Here is a 19,913-nt window from a genome sequence, read left to right on the forward strand (position 1 = left end):
GGCATAGTCAATAAAGCAGACACAGATGTTTTTCTGGAAGTCTCTTGCTTTTTTGATGATCCAGCAGATGTTAGCAATTTGATCTCTGGTTCCTCTGCCTTTTCTAAAACCAGCTTGAACAAGCTGAAGTTGAACGGTTCTATGAAGACCTACAAGACCTTTTAGAACTAACACCCAAAAAAGATGTCCTTTTCACTATATGGGACTGGAATGCAAATTTAGGAAGTCAAGAAACACCTGGAGTAACAGGCAAATTTGGCCTTGGAATACGCAATGAAGCAAAGCAAAGGTTAATAGAGTTTTGCCAAGAGAATGCACTGGTCATAGCAAACACCGTCTTCCAACAACACAAGAGAAAACTCTACACATGGACATCACCAGATGGTCAACACTGAAATCAGAGTGATTATATTCTTTGCAGCCAAAGATGGAGAAGCTCTATACAGTCAGCAAAAACAAGACTGGGAGCTGACTGTGGCTTAGATCATGAACTCCTTACTGTGGCTTAGATCATGAACTCCTTATTGCCAAATTCAGACTTAAATTGAAGAAGGTAGGGAAAACCACTAAACCATTCAGGTATGACCTAAATCAAATCCGTTATGATTATACAGTGGAAATGAGAAATAGATTTCAGGGACTAGATTTGATAGATAGAGTGCCTGATGAACTATGGACAGAGGTTCATGACATTGTACAGGAGACAGGGATCAAGACCATACCCCAAAAAAAGAAATGCAAAAAAGCAAAATGGCTGTCTGGGGAGGCCTTACAAATAGCTGTAAAAAGAAGAGAAGTGAAAAGCAAAGGAGCAAAGGAAAGATATAGCATCTGAATGCAGAGTTCCAAAGAATAGCAAGGAGAGATAAGAAAGCCTTCCTCAGCAATCAATGCAAAGAAATAGAGGAAAACAACAGAATGGGAAAGACTAGGGATCTCTTCAAGAAAATTAGAGATGCCAAGGGAACATTTCATGCAAAGATGGGCTCCATAAAGGACAGAAATGGACCTGACAGAAGCAGAAGATATTAAGAAGAGGTGGCAAGAATACACAGAAGAACTGTACAAAAAAGATATTCACGACCAAGATAATCATGATGGTGTGATCACTCACCTAGAACCAGACATCCTGGAATGTGAAGTCAAGTGGGCCTTAGAAAGCATCACTACGAACAAAGCTAGTGGAGGTGATGGAATTCCAGTTGATCTAATTCAAATCCTAAAAGATGATGCTGTGAAAGTACTGCACTCGATATGTCAGCAAATTTGGAAAACTCAGCAGTGGCCACAGGACTGGAAAAGGTCAGTTTTCATCCCAATCCCAAAGAAAAACAATGCCAAAGAATGCTCAGACTACCGCACAATTTTAGCCTTAGTTTCCTCAATTATAAAATAGGGAAAATACTCCATGAAGATTAAGTGAGACTATGCAGTCCTCATGCAGAACGTAAGAACAATAGTACTGAACTTTTTCATTCTATCACTGTCTGTTATATTATAGCCTAAACAGAATAATCAATCTGATTATTAATACTATTTTGCCTCATGTGTAGACTGTGGGTTTTAGCACTTGATAAGCATACTATTAGCTTGAAGTGAATTTTTAGAAAGTTAAAAATATCATATCTTATCTCTTCCACATGCCATTTCTGTCCAATATGTCTTTCTCAAAAGTCATCAGTTACATCTAATATCCCAAACCTCTGACCTGCACTGATGACAGATCTCCATCTATTGTGATGTCATCCAGTACTTGATGGTAATATTTCACATGATTTTTTTTTCAGGCTACAGTTTAAAGGGCACTTCCTGTTTGTGAAGTAAAGCCTACCATACTATCAAAATATGTAACTGAAGGGTTACAGTATGACTTCGTGTGATTTTATTTCTACATCATTGCCTTAAATAGCAATGAGTAAATCTTCTAAATCATGTTGTAAGACTTCTTGCCCACGAAGCAATATATTCTGTAGTCTCGTTGACAAAGTTTTTAAAAGACCATCCTTGCAGTCTTTTCATCAGTGGGGATATCACTGCTATGAGCCCAGGGTTTATAGAACACTGGCGAAAATTCTGAGGTATGTCGACTTGGAAGGATTTGACATACTACTCTCAGATTATATTGCATTTGTGGAAAAATCAGGATGCCATTTAGAAGTAAATTTTAATCTTGAATTTACTGAAATATGTGTGAATACAATTCTGTACTGGGTTTTCGCCAGAAAAGGTAATCCTGACTTTGTGGAGCTGCTTCTCAAGAAGACAAAAGACTATGTTCAAGACAGAAGTTTTAACCTGGCACTGATATGGAGGTAATAATCTCCTATGTTTTCAACATAAAAGGGGAAAATTTCTCTTTAAGGGATTATACTACTCCTTTTTTTCTAAAATGTATATTTATAGTGACTATATAAGGAAGCCTGAATTGATTGTCCATTCATTTGTTCATTCCTTCATTATTTATTCCATAGAATTTTGCCTATTATGTACATTATTATGTGTCAATAAATTACTAGTGGTTTGCTTTGTAGAGCTTACATGTTAGTGCTCAAGATAATGCAACGTTAGACAACCTAGATTTCTGTAACTAGTCAAAGACATTGCTTTTGTAATGCTGTGATCTCTTCTTTTTGAGAATATTGAGAATGTTTACCTATAATATCATGTATATAAACTGACTTTCAAAGTATAATTCAGAGTATAAACACATATTCACTTAGTAATACTTATTAAACATAATAATTCTCTTTTTACGTTAATATCATTGACAAATTTGACATCAAATTCCCCGGAGTTGACTACAATGAAAGTCAAATACCTGATTGAATCTGTATGGAATCACATTTTAGTATAATCCAAACATGGCAATCTAGCTAATGAATATTACTGAGGATCTTATCAGAATAAAATATCTAACATAACCTCTTTGTAGTCTGTAATACAGATTTTATTTTATTTTTTTTTTTAATTTTATTTTATTTTTAAACTTTACATAACTGTATTAGTTTTGCCAAATATCAAAATGAATCTGCCAGATTTTAAAGTTACTTAGTTTGCACCAACTCCAATTTACTTTTTGGCTTTAGATATTCATTTGAATATCTAATGAACAGAATAGATGTGCATATGTTCACTTATTCAACAAAATATTTATCACCTTACTATATACAAGGCACTGTACTTAGCACAATGATAGAACTACCTATGTAATGAAAAATAAGACAGATCAGTTTAAGACTAAACCCATTTCCATTTTCCTGAAGCAGTGTTGTTTTCTTGATGGTGTATTATGTGATCCTATGTGGTGTTAGAGAACCACTAGATTACTTTCCTTAATAATAACCAATAATAACCCAAGTACAAAAACGAGTGCTTAATTCTGCAATATCAATAAATAAAACTCCAAAATATCACTTTTTGGTTGTTATAAGGGCCATTATATATGTAACTATAGCAGAGATCAGCAGCTTCTAACAATGAGCATCACTAACTGGACTAAGTAATGCCTTTATGTATCCCTGACAGGTCCATAGGAAAGAAATACGAAATGAAACAGAGGAAGAGAGGATTAAGTTTTTTACAAAGGTTAATGGGGGAGTGGAGGGGCAAGGGAAAACTGAAAACAAAGAACAGAAAATTAAAAAGAAACACACAGTGGGACATAAGAGTGTGCCATTAACAACTGTTTTGATAAATTGTTAAGATTCATATATTTTGACTTAGATGCATCGTCAAGGTAAAACACATTACAGACCGATTCTATGTCCCACAGCTTTTTGGATCTTTCAGAGTCACAGAACTTTAAATTCAAATGGAACCTAAGAATTCATTAACAAACCTCCCCCAGCCCCTCTTGCTGGACAACAACTCCCATAATGTATCTCTGGTTGCTGCTCATCTGGTCTCTGCTTGAACAATGCTAGTAGTAGAGAGTTAACTATTTCCTGAGATAAACCATTCCTTTACCAGGGACCCTTCTCTGTCCTAGCTATCCACTTTCCTCTCAAAGATTTTACCCAGTCCCATGACTTTAAATATGTCAATGACTCCTAAATCTTTATCTCCAGCCCTGACCTCTCCTCTGAGCCCCAGACTCCTCTTATAAATTAGGCTATTGGCTCAACATCTGAAATTTAACAGAAGCAAAACAGAGTATTGATCTAAGTTACCCTCTGCCTGCAAACTTGCTCCTTCTCTTGAATTCTCCACTAGATTAACAGCCTCTGTTGCTCAGGTCAGAAATCCAGGACTTATTCTTGTTTCTTCTCTTTCTTTCACAGCACATCAGCAAATCTTTTTGACTTTATCTCTAAAACATATCCCAATTCGTTATCCTTTTCATGTCCTCCATTCCTAACCTAGGTGAAGCCACCATTACTTCTTACCTAGATACTCCAAAAGACTCCTACTAGAAATCTTCCAGCTTCCATTCTTCCTTCTTACAATCCATTCTTGAGGCAGCAGCCTGAGTGACCTTTTAAAAATGTAAAATAGGCCATACCACCCATGTTTAAAATCATCCAAAGTTTTCCCACTACCAGTAGAAAAAAATTCAAAATCTATATCCATTTTTTAAAATTCCCATACAATCTATCCCCAAATCCAACCTCCCAAATCTATTCTATGTCACTCTTCCTTGAACACTGTATTCCAACCATGTATTGGTTGTCCACTATATACTCTTGCTAAAAGTAAGCTCCAGGAGGAACTTACCAGGTGGTCCAATGGTTAAGACTCTGTGCTTCAAATGGAGGGGGTGCAAGTGTGATCCCTGGTTGAGGGACTAAGATCTCACATGCCATGTGGTGTGGCAAAAAAAAAAAAAAAAAAAAAGCTCCACGAAAGGAGCATACTCCTTAACAGTGCCTAGAACTATCCAGATATATAGCAAGTGGTTAATCCAGATTGCATTAGATGAAAACTGAATTTTTATACAGTGTTTAGATTCTTCTTTCTCATAATGCACTGAATTCTGTCTCCATTTCTCCAACTCTGCCCCCAGAAATATAAAGGACAAAGTCTACTCATTCTGTCTCCTATACTAAACCTCTCAAATATTTGAACAATTATTTTGACCCCATAAAGAATGTCTTAAGTTTCCTACTATCTGTTGTTTATTTCTATAACAGCATCACTCTTTGGTCACCTCCCCTTGTATACACTCCAGTTTGATAATTTCCCTAATACAATCATAAAGTGTATAAATAGGACCCTGGGGGAAAAAAAAGACAGAATTAGTGAGGGAAAGGAACTTAAAGTTTGTTCATTTTATTTTTGCTTATTTATTATAGCAAAAATAAATGCTACTATATGGCAGACTGTAAGTGGTTAAAGAGAGATAATATCATTCAGTTAAAATAATAACAAGTATTTAGCATTTTCTAAATACTAGGCATTGTGTTATTTTTGGGGGATACAAAACCAAAGTAGATATATTTCCTAATTTTGGAGAGCTCACAGACTAGTAAGCAGATCATGAAAAGAATAATTCAATATAAATTCAGAAACAGACGTATGTACAGGTAGAAAGAATATAGGACATTGTTAACACTATTGGGGAGGAGCAGATATCTAGAAGGCTCTTTATAAGTGATGTCTTAAACTGATTTTTCAAAGATAAAAAGGAGTCTTCCCTGTCTTTCCCTTGAAGAAATATAATCTAGGCAGAGAGAGGCTGACTAAAGCCAAGAGAGACACAAACACATTTTATCCATTGACTACAGGCAACTCAGCAACTGCTAGAAAATGAGATGGAAATCAAGAAATAGTGAGCAATAAGGCCTAAAAGTGAAACTGTGAAAGATTTTGTAGGTCATACTAAGAAATCTAAAATTTACACCATGGGTGATGCCCAGTCAGTGAAGATCAGAATTGTAGTATGAAAAGATTAACCAGCTCTCATCTGAAGACTGGATTGTGGGAAGAAAGGCTGGAGCTGGAGCTGACAGACCAGTTAGTAGACTGCTCATTAGCAGTTCCAGAACTTCTATGTAGAAAAGGTTGAGGGACACATCTGATTGAAAAGAGGCAGGTGGTTAGAGGAGTTGCTTGAAGCTGAATTTGCATAGCATGCCCAGTATGCTAACTAAGATTATATGTGTATTTATAATAATTTGGGAGGAAGAACTAATTCTGCTCTACTACCACCACCCCACACACACAGCCCCTAGCCACCTTTTGTTATCATAACTGTCCAGGTAAATTATAATGAGGACTTAAACTAAAACAATAGCAATGGGAAAAGAGACATTACTAAACAGAATAACCAGAATTACAGTAGGTGATCAGAAGTAGAGAATGAAAGAGGAAGAAGAGTTAAACTTCAGATTTATAAATTTTGAGACTGGTTGATGATTATATTAGTTTCCTTTTGCTGCTGTAACAAACTGCTACAAACTTAGAGGCTTAAAACAAGATAAATTTATTATTTTATATTTCTGATGATCAAAAGTCCAAAATGAGGCTACAATGGCTCATATCAAGATGTCACAAGGCAGATTCCTTCTGGACACACTAGCTAGAGGCATTAGCTGCTTTTGCCAGCTTCTAAAGCCTGCCTACATTCCTTGGTTCATTTGCATGGAACCATGAAAGACTATCAACAGCCAAAGCAACCTTGATAAAGAAGAAAAAAGCTAGAGGTATCATGCGCCCTGATTTCAAACTATACTACAAAGCTATAGTAATCAAAACTGTGTAATAATGGCATTTTTAAAAAAGATACATACATCAATGGAACAGAATTGAATGTCTAAAAATAAGCCCATGCTTTTATGGTCAATCAATCTATTACAAAGGAAGCAAGAATATACAATGGGGAAAAGACAGCCTCTTCAATAAATGGTGTAGGGAAAATAGGATAGCTACACACAAACTGACCAGATTGTTACACTATATACAAAAATAAACTCAAAATTTATTTAAAATTGAAATATGAGACCAGAAATCATAAAACTTCTAGAAGAAAACATAGGCGGTACATAATTTTACATCAGTCTTAGCAATATTTTCTTAAATACATATCCTCAGGCAAAGGCAACAAAAGCAAAAATAAACAGATGGAACTACATCATACTAAAAAAGCTTTTGGATAGCAAAGGAAAGCATCAACACAATGAAAAGGCATACTGAGTAAACGGAGATATGCACAATATATCCAATCAGAGGTTAATATCAAAAACATGTAAAGAACTCAATATTATAAAAATAAAATTTTGAAAAAGGGGAGAGACCCAATAGGTGTTTTTCCAAGGAAGACATACACATGGCTTATAGACATGAAAAGAGGCTCAACATCACTAATGTCAGTGTGTGTGCATGTGTGCACACATATTCAGTCAATTCAGTTCAGTCACTGAGTGATGTCTGACTCTTTGTGAACCGATGAAACGCAGTACGCCAGGCCTCCCTGTCCATCACCAACTCCTAGAGTCCACCCAAACCCATGTCCATTGAGTCGGTGATGCCATCCAACCATCTCATCCTCTGTCGTCCCCTTCTCCTCCCACCCCCAATCTTTCTCAGCATCAGGGTCTTTTCCAATGAGTCAGCTCTTCGCATCAGGTGGCCAAAGTATTGGAGTTTCAGCTGCAGCATCAGTCTTTCCAATGAACACTCAAGATAGATCTGCTTTAGCATGGACTGGTTGGATCTCCTTGCAGTCCAAGGGACTCACAACAGTCTTCTCCAACACCACAGTTCAAAACCATCAATTCTTCAGCGCTCAGCTTTCTTTATAGTCCAACTCTTACATCCATACATGACCACTGGAAAAACCATAGCCTTGACTAGACAGACAGTTGTTGACAAAGTAATGTCTCTGCTTTTTAATATGCTCTCTAGGTTGGTCATAACTTTCCTTCCAAGGAGTAAGTGTCTTTTAATTTCATGGCTGTAGTCACCATCTGCAGTGATTTTGTAGCCCTCAAAAATAAAGTCAGCTGCTGTTTCCACTGTTTCCCCATCTATTTGCCATGAAGTGATGGGACCAGATGCCATGATCTTAGTTTTCTGAATGTTGAACTTTAAGTCAACTTTTTCACTCTCCTCTTTCAGTTTGATCAAGATGCTCTTTAGTTCCTCTTCACTTTCTGCCATAAGGGTGGTGTCATCTGCATATCTGAGGTTATTGATATTTCTCCCGGCAATCTTGATTCCAGCTTGTGCTTCTTCCAGCCCAGCGTTTCTCATGATGTACTCTGCATAGAAGTTAAATAAGCAGGGTTACAATATACAGCCTTGACGTACTCCTTTTCCTATTTGGAACCAGTCTGTTGTTCCATGTCCAGTTCGAACTGTTGCTTCCTGACCTGCATACAGGTTTCTCAAGAGGCAGGTCAGGTGGTCTGGTATTGCCATCTCTTTCAGAATTTTCCACAGTTTATTGTGATCCACATAGTCAAAGGCTTTAGCATAGTCAATAAAGTAGAAATATATGTTTTTCTGGAACTCTCTTGCTTTTTCGATGATCCAGTGAATGTTGGCAATTTGATTTCCTCTGCCTTTTCTAAATGTTCCAGCTTGAACATCTGGAAGTTCACGGTTCACGTATTGCTGAAGCCTGGCTTGGAGAATTTTGAGCATTACTTTACTAGCGTGTGAGATGAGTGCAATTGTGCAGTAGTTTGAGCATTCTTTGGCATTGCCAATGAAAAGGCAAAAAGATCGGACACTGAAAGATTAACTCCCCAGGTCGGTAGGTGCCCAATATGCTACTGGAAATCAGTGGAGAAATAACTCCAGAAAGAATGAAGGGATGGAGCCAAAGCAAAAACAACACCCAGCTGTGGATGTGACTGGTGATAGAAGCATGGTCTGATGCTGTAAAGAGCAATATTGCATAGGAACCTGGAATGTTAGGTCCATGAATCAAGGCAAATTGGAAGTGGTCAAACAGGAGATGGCAAGAGTGAACGTTGACATTCTAGGAATCAGAACTAAGATGGATTGAAATGGGTGAATTTAACTCAGATGACCATTATATCTACTACTGTGGGCAGGAATCCCTTACAAGAAATGGAGTACAGTATCCCACAGGTTTTGGGTTGTTGTGTTTTCATTTTCATTCATTTCTATGCATATTTTGATTTCTTTTTTGATTTCTTCTGTGATTTGTTGGTTATTCAGCAGCGTGTTGTTCAGCCTCCATATGTTGGAATTTTTAATAGTTTTTCTCCTGTAATTGAGATCTAATCTTACTGCATTGTGGTCAGAAAAGATGCTTGGAATGATTTCAATCTTTTTGAATTTACCAAGGCTAGATTTATGGCCCAGGATGTGATCTATCCTGGAGAGGGTTCCGTGTGCACTTGAGAAAAAGGTGCAATTCATTGTTTTGGGGTGAAATGTCCTATAGATATCAATTAGGTCTAACTGGTCTATTATATCATTTAGTTTGTGTTTCCTTGTGAATTTTCTGTTTAGTTGATCTATCCATAGGTGTGAGTGGGGTATTAAAGCCTCCCACTATTATTGTGTTACTGTTAATTTCCCCTTTCATACTTGTTAGCATTTGTCTTACATATTGTGGTGCCCCTATGTTGGGTGCATATATATTTATAATTGTTATATCTTCTTGGATTGATCCTTTGATCATTATGTACTGTCCTTCTTTGTCTCTTTTCACAGCCTTTGTTTTAAAGTCTATTTTATCTGATATGAGTATTGCTACTCCTGCTTTCTTTTGGTCTCTTTTGCGTGGAATATCTTTTTCTAGCCCTTCATTTTCAGTCTGTATGTGTCCCCTGTTTTGAGGTGGGTCTCTTGTAGACAACATATATAGGGGTCTTATTTTTGTATCCATTCAGCCAGTCTCTGTCTTTTGGTTGGGGCATTCAACCCATTTATGTTTAACGTAATTATTGATAAGTATGATCCCATTGCCATTTACTTTATTGTTTTGGGTTCAAGTTTATACACCCTTTTTGTATTTCCTGTCTAGAGAACATCCTTTAGCATTTGTTGGAGAGCTGGTTTGTTGGTGCTGAATTCTCTCAGCTTTTGCTTATCTGTAAAGCTTTTGATTTCTCCTTCATATTTGAATTAGATCCTTGCTGGGTACAGTAATCTGGGCTGTAGGTTATTTTCTTCCATCACTTTAAGTATGTCCTGCCATTCCCTCCTGGCCTGAAGAGTTTCTATTGAAAGATCAGCTGTTATCCTTATGGGAATCCCCTTGTGTGTTATTTGTCATTTTTCCCTTACTGCTTTTAATATTTGTTCTTTGTTTGATCTTTGTTAATTTGATTAATATGTGTCTCGGGGTGTTTTGCCTTGGGTTTATCCTGTTTGGGACTCTCGATTTCTTGAACTTGGGTGATTATTTCCTTCCCCATTTTAGGGAAGATTTCAACTATTATCTCCTTGAGTATTTTCTCATGGTCTTTATTTTTGTCTTCTTCTTCTGGGACTCCTATGATTCGAATGTTGGGGTGTTTAACATTGTCCTGGAGTTCTCTGAGATTTTCCTAATTTCTTTTAATTCATTTTTCTTTTTTCCTCTCTGATTCATTTATTTCTACCATTCTATCTTCTACTTCACTGATCCTATCTTCTGCCTCCATTATTATACTATTTGCTCCCTCCAGAGTGTTTTTGATCTCATTTATTGAAAAAGGAACCCTTTTACACTGTTGGTGGGAATGCAAATTACTACAGCCACTATGGAGAATAGTCTGGAGATTCCTTAAAAAACTGGAAATAGAACTGCCTTATGACCCAGAAATCCCACTACTGGGCATACACACCGAGGAAACCAGAATTGAAAGAGACACGTGTACCCCAATGTTCATTGCAGCACTGTTTATGATAGCCAGGACATGGAAGCAACCTAAATGTCCATCAGCAGATGAATGGATAAGAAAGCTGTGGTACATATACACAATGGAGTATTACGCAGCCATTAAAAAGAATACATTTGAATCCATTCTAATGAGGTGGATGAAACTGGAGCCTATTATACAGAGTGAAGTAAACCAGAAAGAAAAACACCAATACAGTATACTAACACATATATATGGAATTTAGAAAGATGGCAACGATAATCCTGTATGCGAGATAACAAAAGAGACACAGATGTATAGAACAGTCTTTTGGACTCTGTGGGAGAGCGATAGGGTGGGATGATTTGGGAGAATGGCATTGAAACATGTATAATATCAAATATGAAATGAATCACCAGTCCAGGTTCAATGCATGATACAGGATGCTTGGGGCTGGTGCACTGGGATAACCCAGATGGATGGTACGGGGAGGGAGGTTGCAGGGTGGGGCAGTTCAGGATGGGGAACAAGTGTATACCTGTGGTGGATTCATGTTGATGTATGGCAAAACTCACACAATATTGTAAAGTAATTAGCCTCCAATTAAATAAATTTATATTAAAAAAAAAAAGAAGAAGAAGAAATGGAGTAGCTATCATGGTCAACAAATGAGTCCAAAATGCAGTACTTGGATGCAATTCAAAAACAACAGAATGATTTCTGTTCATTTCCAAGGCAAACCATTCAATATCACGGTAATCCAAGTCTATTCCCTGACCAGTAATGCTGAAGAAGCTGAAGTTGAATGGCTCTATGAAGACCTACAAGACTTTTTAGAACTAACACCCAAAAAAGATATCTTTTCATTATAGGGGACTGGAATGCAAAAGTAGGAAGTCAAGAAACACCTGGAGTAACAGGCAAATTTGGCCTTGGAGTACAGAATGAAGCAGGGCAAATAATAGAATTTTGCCAAGAGAACGCACTGATCATAGCACACATATTACAGAAATGCAAATTAAAACTGTAATGAGATCACTTCCCACTTGTCAGAATGTTTGTTATCAAAAAGACAGCAAATAAGTGTTAATGAAAAGAAAAGGGAAACTTTGTGCAGTGTTGCTGAAAATGTAGACTGTGCAGTCACTATGGAAAACAGTATGTAGGTTCCTCAAAAAAATTAATAATAGAGTTACCATAGGACTCAGCAAGTTCACTTCTGGGTATTTATGTGAAGAAAATGAAAACATTAATTCAAAAAGATATATGCATGTCTATGTTCATTGCATCATTATTTACAGGATCCAAGATATGGAAGTAACCTAAGTAACCATAGTAGATAAAGAAGTCATGTCTGTGTATATACACATAAATACAATGGATTATTATTCATCCATAAAAAAGAATAAGATCTTGCTATTTGTGATAACATCAACAGACTTAGAGGACATTACACTAAGTGAAATAATTTAAATAGAGAAAAACAAATACTATGTATTTGTAGAATACATAGTATTCTACATGTAGAATCTAAAAAACAAAACAAATGAACAACAACAAAAAAGGAAACAGACTCATAGATACAAACTATTGGTTTCAGGGCAGCAGGGTTAGGAGTTCAGAGAAATAGGTAAAGGACATTAAGAGGTACAAACTTCAAGTTATAAAATAAGTCATGGGGATGTAATTTACAGCATTAGGGATATAGTCAATAATATCATAATAACTTTGCACAGTAGCAGATGATGAATTGTAGTGATCAGTTCATAATGTATTTAAATATCAAACCACTATGTTGTATACCTGAAACCAATATAATATTGCATGTTAACCACACTTCAATTAAAAATATAAATAAAATAAAATTGACAAATGCCCTCACTGCACCTTCTCAGCACTTCCATACTTATCCTGCCTTACTTTTTCTTTTTCCCCACAATATTTATCAGAACCTCTACATACTATAAAATTATCTTGTTTGCTATGTTCATTCTGTATTGTTTGTTTCCCCTCACTACTGTATTAGCAAGAAAGGAGGTATCTTTGTTTTGTTCACTCATATATCCCAAGTACCCAAAAGATTGCCTGGCATACAGTATGCAGTCAATAAGTATTTGCTGAATAAATTAATAAACAGTAATTCATGTTACTGTCACAGATGAAATTGCCTGAGAATAGTTAGTCAGATGAAAATTAGTCAAAAGGCCACATTTACTTTACTTAGATGTTAAGGGCAGAGAAAGAGGGATAAGTTAAAGAGGGTTGAGAATGAATAGTCAAAGAGGTAGCTGCATCTTAAAGAGAATGGTCCCACTGAGCCATGGGAAAATATCTCAAGAAAGTCAACTGTGTCAAATATCAGAGATAAAATTATTGTGAAGAAATGTATATTGAATTGGCAGTCAGACCAAAAGAGAAATATTAGGAAACATTTTAGAAATAACTATTATAGCTGCAAAACAGAATCATTCTCTGTATATCTCTATGGAAATATTATATTCCACTTCATAACTGTGTATATGACAGGTTTTCAGATACAGAGGGTTTAGTTCATTAAGCTCACATTTAAAAACTGATTCTTGACTTGCTTGCCTCCCTCCATCCATATCAGTACTGTTATAATTAACTGTCAGTACAGATTAAGCAAATTTTGGTTTACAATAACATGCTCTTTAAACACAAGGATTAATCATATGCCATTTGGGTACAGACTAGACATTCAAATCTTATTTTAAACCTATTTGAGTTTTATTTATGTTTCAACATTTTTGGTCCAAAGTATCTTCTACAGGTAATCTTAATCTTAATATCTTAAAATCAGCTAATATCTCTAAATCTTAAAAAGGGCCACTTATGGTATTTTTTGCCCCCTAAGTCCCCTGAATCCCAATACTTATAAGACTCTTAAGTCAAATATCTTAAGAGTTAGCAAGATGAATAAATGAGATTGTTCTTGAAAATTCTAAGTGACTGCACTTCACCAAAAATCTTATTAGGTCCAAAGCTATAGAATAAATTAATAATATTTTAATAATATTAGAATTAAATATTTCAATTTTAGCTAATTAAAAAATAATAATATTTTTCAGGATAATAGCAAAAAAATCACTTAACATATACTTGAGTATCTACTATGGGCCAAGCATTGTTCTAGGCATTTAGGGATATAATAGCATACTAAACAGACAAAAAGCATTGCCCCATAGAACTTAAAATTTTATAGTTCATCTTGCCCACCCATTTATTTTGAAGATAAGAAAATGAAAGATTAGAGACATTAAGAAAGTTGTCTAAAATGATAAGGGCTTAATGGAGCTATGTACAAAGAGCTATAAGGAGTAAGACAAACTCAGGCAATCAAAGAAGACTTTGCAAAAGAGTTTATTTGATAGAGTCTTATATAATCAGCAAGACTTGTCCCAGAATTGAAAGTAGAAGGGAAGAACACACACAAATCCAAGAAACATAGAAAAGTTGAAGGCAGTTGTGATTTGGGAAAGTGAATACCAATAATCAGGAGAAAGAGTACAGAGGTAGTTTAGAAATTGAATTTTGCATATGTGTTAGAAGTATTTGTGAAAAAGATGAGATGTTCAGGACAATATTGATCTGGAGATGACTCTAGGAGAGAGTTTATATATACTTGATATAGAATTAAAAGGATATATATAGTATCACTGGCACAGTGTTAACGAACTCTTACTTCTTAATTTCTAAAATGCTATTCTGCACTGCACATTTGTTTTTTTTAATCATAAAACTTGGCATTTCAGAGTTCAGTGATGCTTTGAAGATAGACTTTTGGTCTAGTAATTTTCATGCTGTACTTTTTGGAGTTCCTGACAAGAACCACAGGGGAGGTCTCTAGGACCCCAAATACACATCAAAAAGAAAATTTATCTAATACAGAACATAGCAAGTTCTTGCATAACAATACTCCAATGTTGGTTTATATCTGTAAATGAAACATTCTTGCCAAACATCCACTAATCATTCAAGTCTTAGCTCCAGGATAACCTACAGGCAATGAATATTCTAGGTAGAGTTGGGTGCCTCTCCTCAATGCTTTTACAGTATCTTAAGCATGCTTCTATCATAGCAATTATCATCTTGCATTGAAGTTTTTAAATTTAGTTGTCTATTTCCCTTACTAGACCATAATAAGCATCTTTCATCTCTGCATATCTAGTACTTAGTACACGCTGGACAAGCATTAAAAAAATTAGCTAATGAATGCCTGAGCAAATGAACACATAAATAAATGCATGAGGAAAGGGAGACTCAAAGAGGCTGACTTACCTGATGTCACACATCTTATTAGGAAAACTGAAACCTAAAACTAGAACTTTTAAATCTCTACTATTTTGGGCATTATATCATGTCACCTCTCATTTTAATTATTTGAAATCCCCGTCCATCTAGTTAAGGATATGGTTTTTCCAGTAGTCATGTATGGATGTAAGAGTTGGACTGTGAAGAAAGCTGAGCGCCGAAGAATTAATGTTTTGAACTGTGGTGTTGGAGAAGACTCTTGAGAGTCCCTTGGACTGCAAGGAGATCCAACCAGTCCATTCTAAAGGAGATCAGCCCTGGGTGTTCTTTGGAAGGAATGATGCTAAAGCTGAAACTCCAGTACTTTGGCCACCTCATGCAAAGAGTTGACTCATTGGAAGACTCTGATGCTGGGAGGGATTGGGGGCAGGAGGAGAAGGGGACGACAGAGGATAAGATGGCCGGATGGCATCACTGACTCAATGGACGTGAGTCTGAGTGAATTCTGGGAGTTGGTGGTGGATAGGGAGGCCTGGCGTGCTGCGATTCATGGGGTCACAAAGAGTCGGACATGACTGGGTGACTGAACTGAACTGAACTGAAAGTTCTTTTTGAATAATGCTCTCCTTGATGAGCATAATTGTCTAAAACTAATATTTATAGTTTGTATGTGGTTTTGGACTATATCAGTGTTTTATTAGACCAATCAAGAGAATTCCAGAGACAAGACTATGAGTAAAATTTCCCTTTCCTTAGTCCTAAAATTCATGTTTACTTGGCCAAATCAAGGCTTGATAATTAATTAAAACAATCCCATATGGTTGATTCTACCATGTCCTATCTACATATCTTGACCAATTTAATAGCAAACATAAATGTCCATGAAATGAAATGACTGCAAGAACTACATACAATTAGAAAAAATAAAATTTTCATTTCTGTCATAATGGAGCATAAATTTTCAAGTCCAGCCACCATATAGTACTCCAGGAAAAGCAAGATTTCAGAGAACTCTCAAAACTCTATTGAAGAAGCAAAATTATACTCTGTCCTTGAGAGACGTGATATGGCCCTCATCATAATTTACATTTCTTCAACCTGAAAATATCAATTCTAATCTTATTAAAGTGAAAAAATAGAATTAAGGTAGTTACACTTTTTCCTTTCAGTCTAATTTTCAAACTCAATTCAATCCCAAGCCTGATACATGATTAAGAACAACAAAAACAAAAAGATATCAAAAGGGTCACATAATTCTGTTCTATTAAAAAGTGAAATACAAAAGTCTGTCCTTCTATTCCATTTTAGATTTTCTACAGCTATATCAGTTTCATAATGCAACTTCTAATCACTATGGATTTCTCAAATGAGAAACAGAATTGCTATCACTAAAGTTAAATAATTTCCATACAATATAAATCTTTTTGTTTGTTTTTACAAGTGTAAAAGGGGTTTAAGCGTGTAGTAGGAGCTTTCTTATTTTTTAACCTTCTAGTTGGCCTAGATTCAGAGTAGAAAACTTTTTAAGACATATTATAAAAAAAAATTTTTTTAAGACATAAGAAAACATTTTTAAGACTTAATATATATAAGACATATTTAAGACATATATAAAGGTAAAGTTATATTAAAGTTATTTAAGATAATACTATGATTTTAAGACAGTTTACCACATTTCTTAATTCTACATTCAGTGAGGTCTTGTTTGTTTGTCTGGTTCACAGAACTTTCACTCCAGTATACTGTCCAAGCCCATTAAGTGGCATCACACCTCTACTTTACGTAGCTCAGACGAGACAATCCAATATCTTAAAAATACTCCTGCAATATGGAATCTTAGAAAGAGATAATAACCCTATCAACATTGTGTTAACAATACTGCTCTACCCTTCAAGAGTGAGAATAATGGTTGATCATGAATTGGTAGACATCGAGGAAGATGCCAAAACATGTTTAGTGCTCTGTTCCAGAGTGCTTTCCACCATTTCCATCAGGGAAATAGAGGTAAGCAAAATATTGTACTTTGTACTTTGACTCAATTATTGATCAAGTTTAAGACAGAACTGTGAGGCAAGAATAAAGTCAATTTTAAATCTATGGATCCAGTGAAAAATTAATCACTGAGTATATGCTTATAAATTAAAAACAAGTGGAATTCCAATTATCTTGAACATTAACTCTTTTAGTTCATAATTTTATATCTTCTAAATATGAAATAACTTTTAAAAGTTAAATTTATAGTTTATTTTAGCATTTATTAAGTTGATGTATGTTATTATTACATTCTAATTGCATGATAACCTGTTTATTAGGATTTCTATATCTATTAAAATCACAACAAATTAAATTTTTAAAAGACTTCTTTTCCTATAGAATATTTGGAAATAAAAGTTGCATTTCTTCCCACATAAAATCACATACCAAGAAACATTTTGCTTTTCAAAATTCCTGAACAATTTTAAGCATGAAAATATAAAGGCTTTAAATATTTGTTCAGTTGAAAGTATCTATCCCTCAGAAATATGAAGAGTTTCTCCTTGATAAGGTTTAGGGAAAAAAAAAAACAAAAACAAAAAAACAAAAAAAACCATGCAATGGGCATGTTCACCCTGTCAAAATGAACTGCAAGTTTTAGCATCAAACTGTATCAAGTTTATTAGTGTCAAAAAATAAGTCTGCTTAAGATAAAGAAGGTAGCCCTATAAATTTAAACCAGTCACATTACTAAAGAATTTAGCAATTTCCCTTGTCTTTAAAGGTGTGGCTTCAGAAATAAACTCCTAAGAAATATAATTCTGTTGCATCTTTAATTTTCTTAAGCCTCAACTATGTATATCAATCAAACACCCCTGGGCCAATTGTAAGGAGGGCAAATTGGTCAAATTGTAGCTCATTTGGTAAAGAATCTGCCTGCAATGCAGCAGATGGGGTTAGATCCCTGGGTTGGGAAGATCCCCTGGAGAAGGAAAATGCAACCCACTCCAGTATTCTTGCCTGGAGAATTCCCATGGACAGAGGAGCCTGGCAGGCTACAGTCCATGGGGTCGCAAGAGTCAGACACCACTTAGTGACTAAACCACCACCACCATTTTGGCAACCAATTTTAGGAATTTGCTTGTCCTTGTCCAGTGTTAGTTTTGTACCATTATTAGAGGACATATTGATTCTCAGGCATCTCTGTGAATGCTATTCCTGAAGTACACTCAAAATAGAACAGTATCAGTTGATCAAAATCTTTGCCTGAATGGCAAAGTTAAATCTGGATTCCAATCAACTGCAGTTTAATAAGTGAAGTGGCGTTGAGCAAGAAGGTGAAAGATGGCATAAAAACCAGCTTAAAGAACACTTCAAATAACCTGCTTTGCATTACCACAGTTCCCAGTTTTATTGTAAATATACATATAGATATCTTTACTTCTAGACCACAGTTCTGTGAGCCCAGAGACTATGTCTGTTTTGTGTAGCCTAGTAATTATCCTAAGCACCAAGCTCACTGCTGAGTATACACAAGATATTCTTTAAAAAATTATTTACTAATAAAAAATTATATATCATTTAAGTTAGTGTCATACAATCTGTAGAGAAGTAATACAGCAGATGTCTTTTACTTCTGTATCAGGCTAATAACATTTGCCTTCTAGAACTAAATATTTAAAAGGTTACCTTAACTAAACCTTAAAAAGTCATCTTCACGGGGATGGACCTCTTGTCAGATCTTCTCATGATTCAGCAGTATGAAGTTTTACACTACAATGATTGGAATTACCTGGCAGATTTATGTTGTCTGTGTCTGTGCTTAGTTGCTTCAGTCATGTCTAACTCTTTGTGACCCTATGGACCATAGCCTCTAAAGGTTCCTCTGTCCTTGGGAATTCTCCAGACAAGAATACCGGAGTCCCCTCCTCCAGGTGATCTTCCCAACCTAGGGACCAAACCTGCATCTTCTTATATCTACTGCATTGGCTAGAGCCTCCTGGGATCTCAAACCAACTAAATCAGAAATTTAGGAATAGAACCTCAGCACTGATAGTTTCTAAAGTCTCTTAGATAATTTCAGTTTATGGTCAAATTGACAACACTCTAGAGGAAAAGCTAATAAACCATAAGTATATGATCTAAAATTAAAAAAACAGATTCACTGTTGTAAGAAATAATGTTTTGTGTCCTTAAACACAAAAGACATTAAACTCTATATGTGATTTTGTGAATAAAATGGGTATAAAAATTCTTGACTCGGGCAAAAATGTTTTGGGGAAAAAAAGCATTATAAGGGTTAATAAACTTAAGATACAATTCTGTGAATTCAAATAAAAAATTAAAATGTTTATAATTTGGACAAATCCAGTGATTAATATTACAAAGTTAAAATATTTCTCTTTTCTTTAGATGCAGCTAAGTTTAGGAAGACGTCCAATTATTTCAAATTGGCTGGACTACATTCCTTCAACAAGATACAAAGATCCATGTGAACTATTACATCTCTGCAGAATAACCATCAGGGCTCAACTACTAACCAACAATATGCTCCCAAATGGAATATTTTCACTTCTAATCCCTGTTTGTCTACAGAACTATCTGAATTTAGAAAGTTAATGTACATCTTTTTGTCATTCTTCAAGGATGCTTACTGTTGTATGGTTTTGAAGTTAATAAACTATTAACTTCCCACAAATTTTTACTGCACTGAACATTCCATTAGAAAATATATTTTCACATAACATACTAAATGAATCACTTTTAAATAAGTATATGGCTGTACCCATTACTTATCTATATAGTGGAACAAATTATATGCATTTTTATAACATTTTAGGTTTACCCTCTTATTCCATTTTTAAAAGTTATTTTGGCCTTGGAGCATTCTTATTACTTGTGGAAAAT

The 19,913-nt window shown here is 35.3% G+C and overlaps 1 protein-coding gene across 1 annotated transcript; it reads left to right on the forward strand.

Moving 5' to 3' along the window:
• Window positions 1–1,911: 1,911 nt before the first annotated feature.
• On the forward strand, window positions 1,912–19,625 carry ASB17 (ankyrin repeat and SOCS box containing 17). The gene is made up of 3 exons (XM_055586921.1): window positions 1,912–2,312; window positions 16,757–17,036; window positions 19,419–19,625. Exons 1-3 carry the CDS (start codon window positions 1,912–1,914, stop codon window positions 19,623–19,625), a joined length of 888 nt encoding a protein of 295 aa, XP_055442896.1.
• The last annotated feature ends 288 nt before the right edge of the window (window positions 19,626–19,913 follow it).

The sequence above is a fragment of the Bubalus kerabau genome, chromosome 6 (genome assembly GCF_029407905.1).
Source record: "Bubalus kerabau isolate K-KA32 ecotype Philippines breed swamp buffalo chromosome 6, PCC_UOA_SB_1v2, whole genome shotgun sequence".
Classification (NCBI taxonomy): Eukaryota; Metazoa; Chordata; class Mammalia; order Artiodactyla; family Bovidae; genus Bubalus; species Bubalus kerabau.

Excerpts from the sequence above, each read along its gene's own strand:
- ASB17 (XM_055586921.1), top strand. The coding sequence starts at position 1,912 with ATGAGTAAATCTTCTAAATCATGTTGTAAGACTTCTTGCCCACGAAGC. Across the intron at positions 2,313-16,756 it reads AACCTGGCACTGATATGGAG|AACTTTCACTCCAGTATACT; the intron begins GTAATAATCTCC and ends TCTGGTTCACAG. Across the intron at positions 17,037-19,418 it reads TTTCCATCAGGGAAATAGAG|ATGCAGCTAAGTTTAGGAAG; the intron begins GTAAGCAAAATA and ends TCTTTTCTTTAG.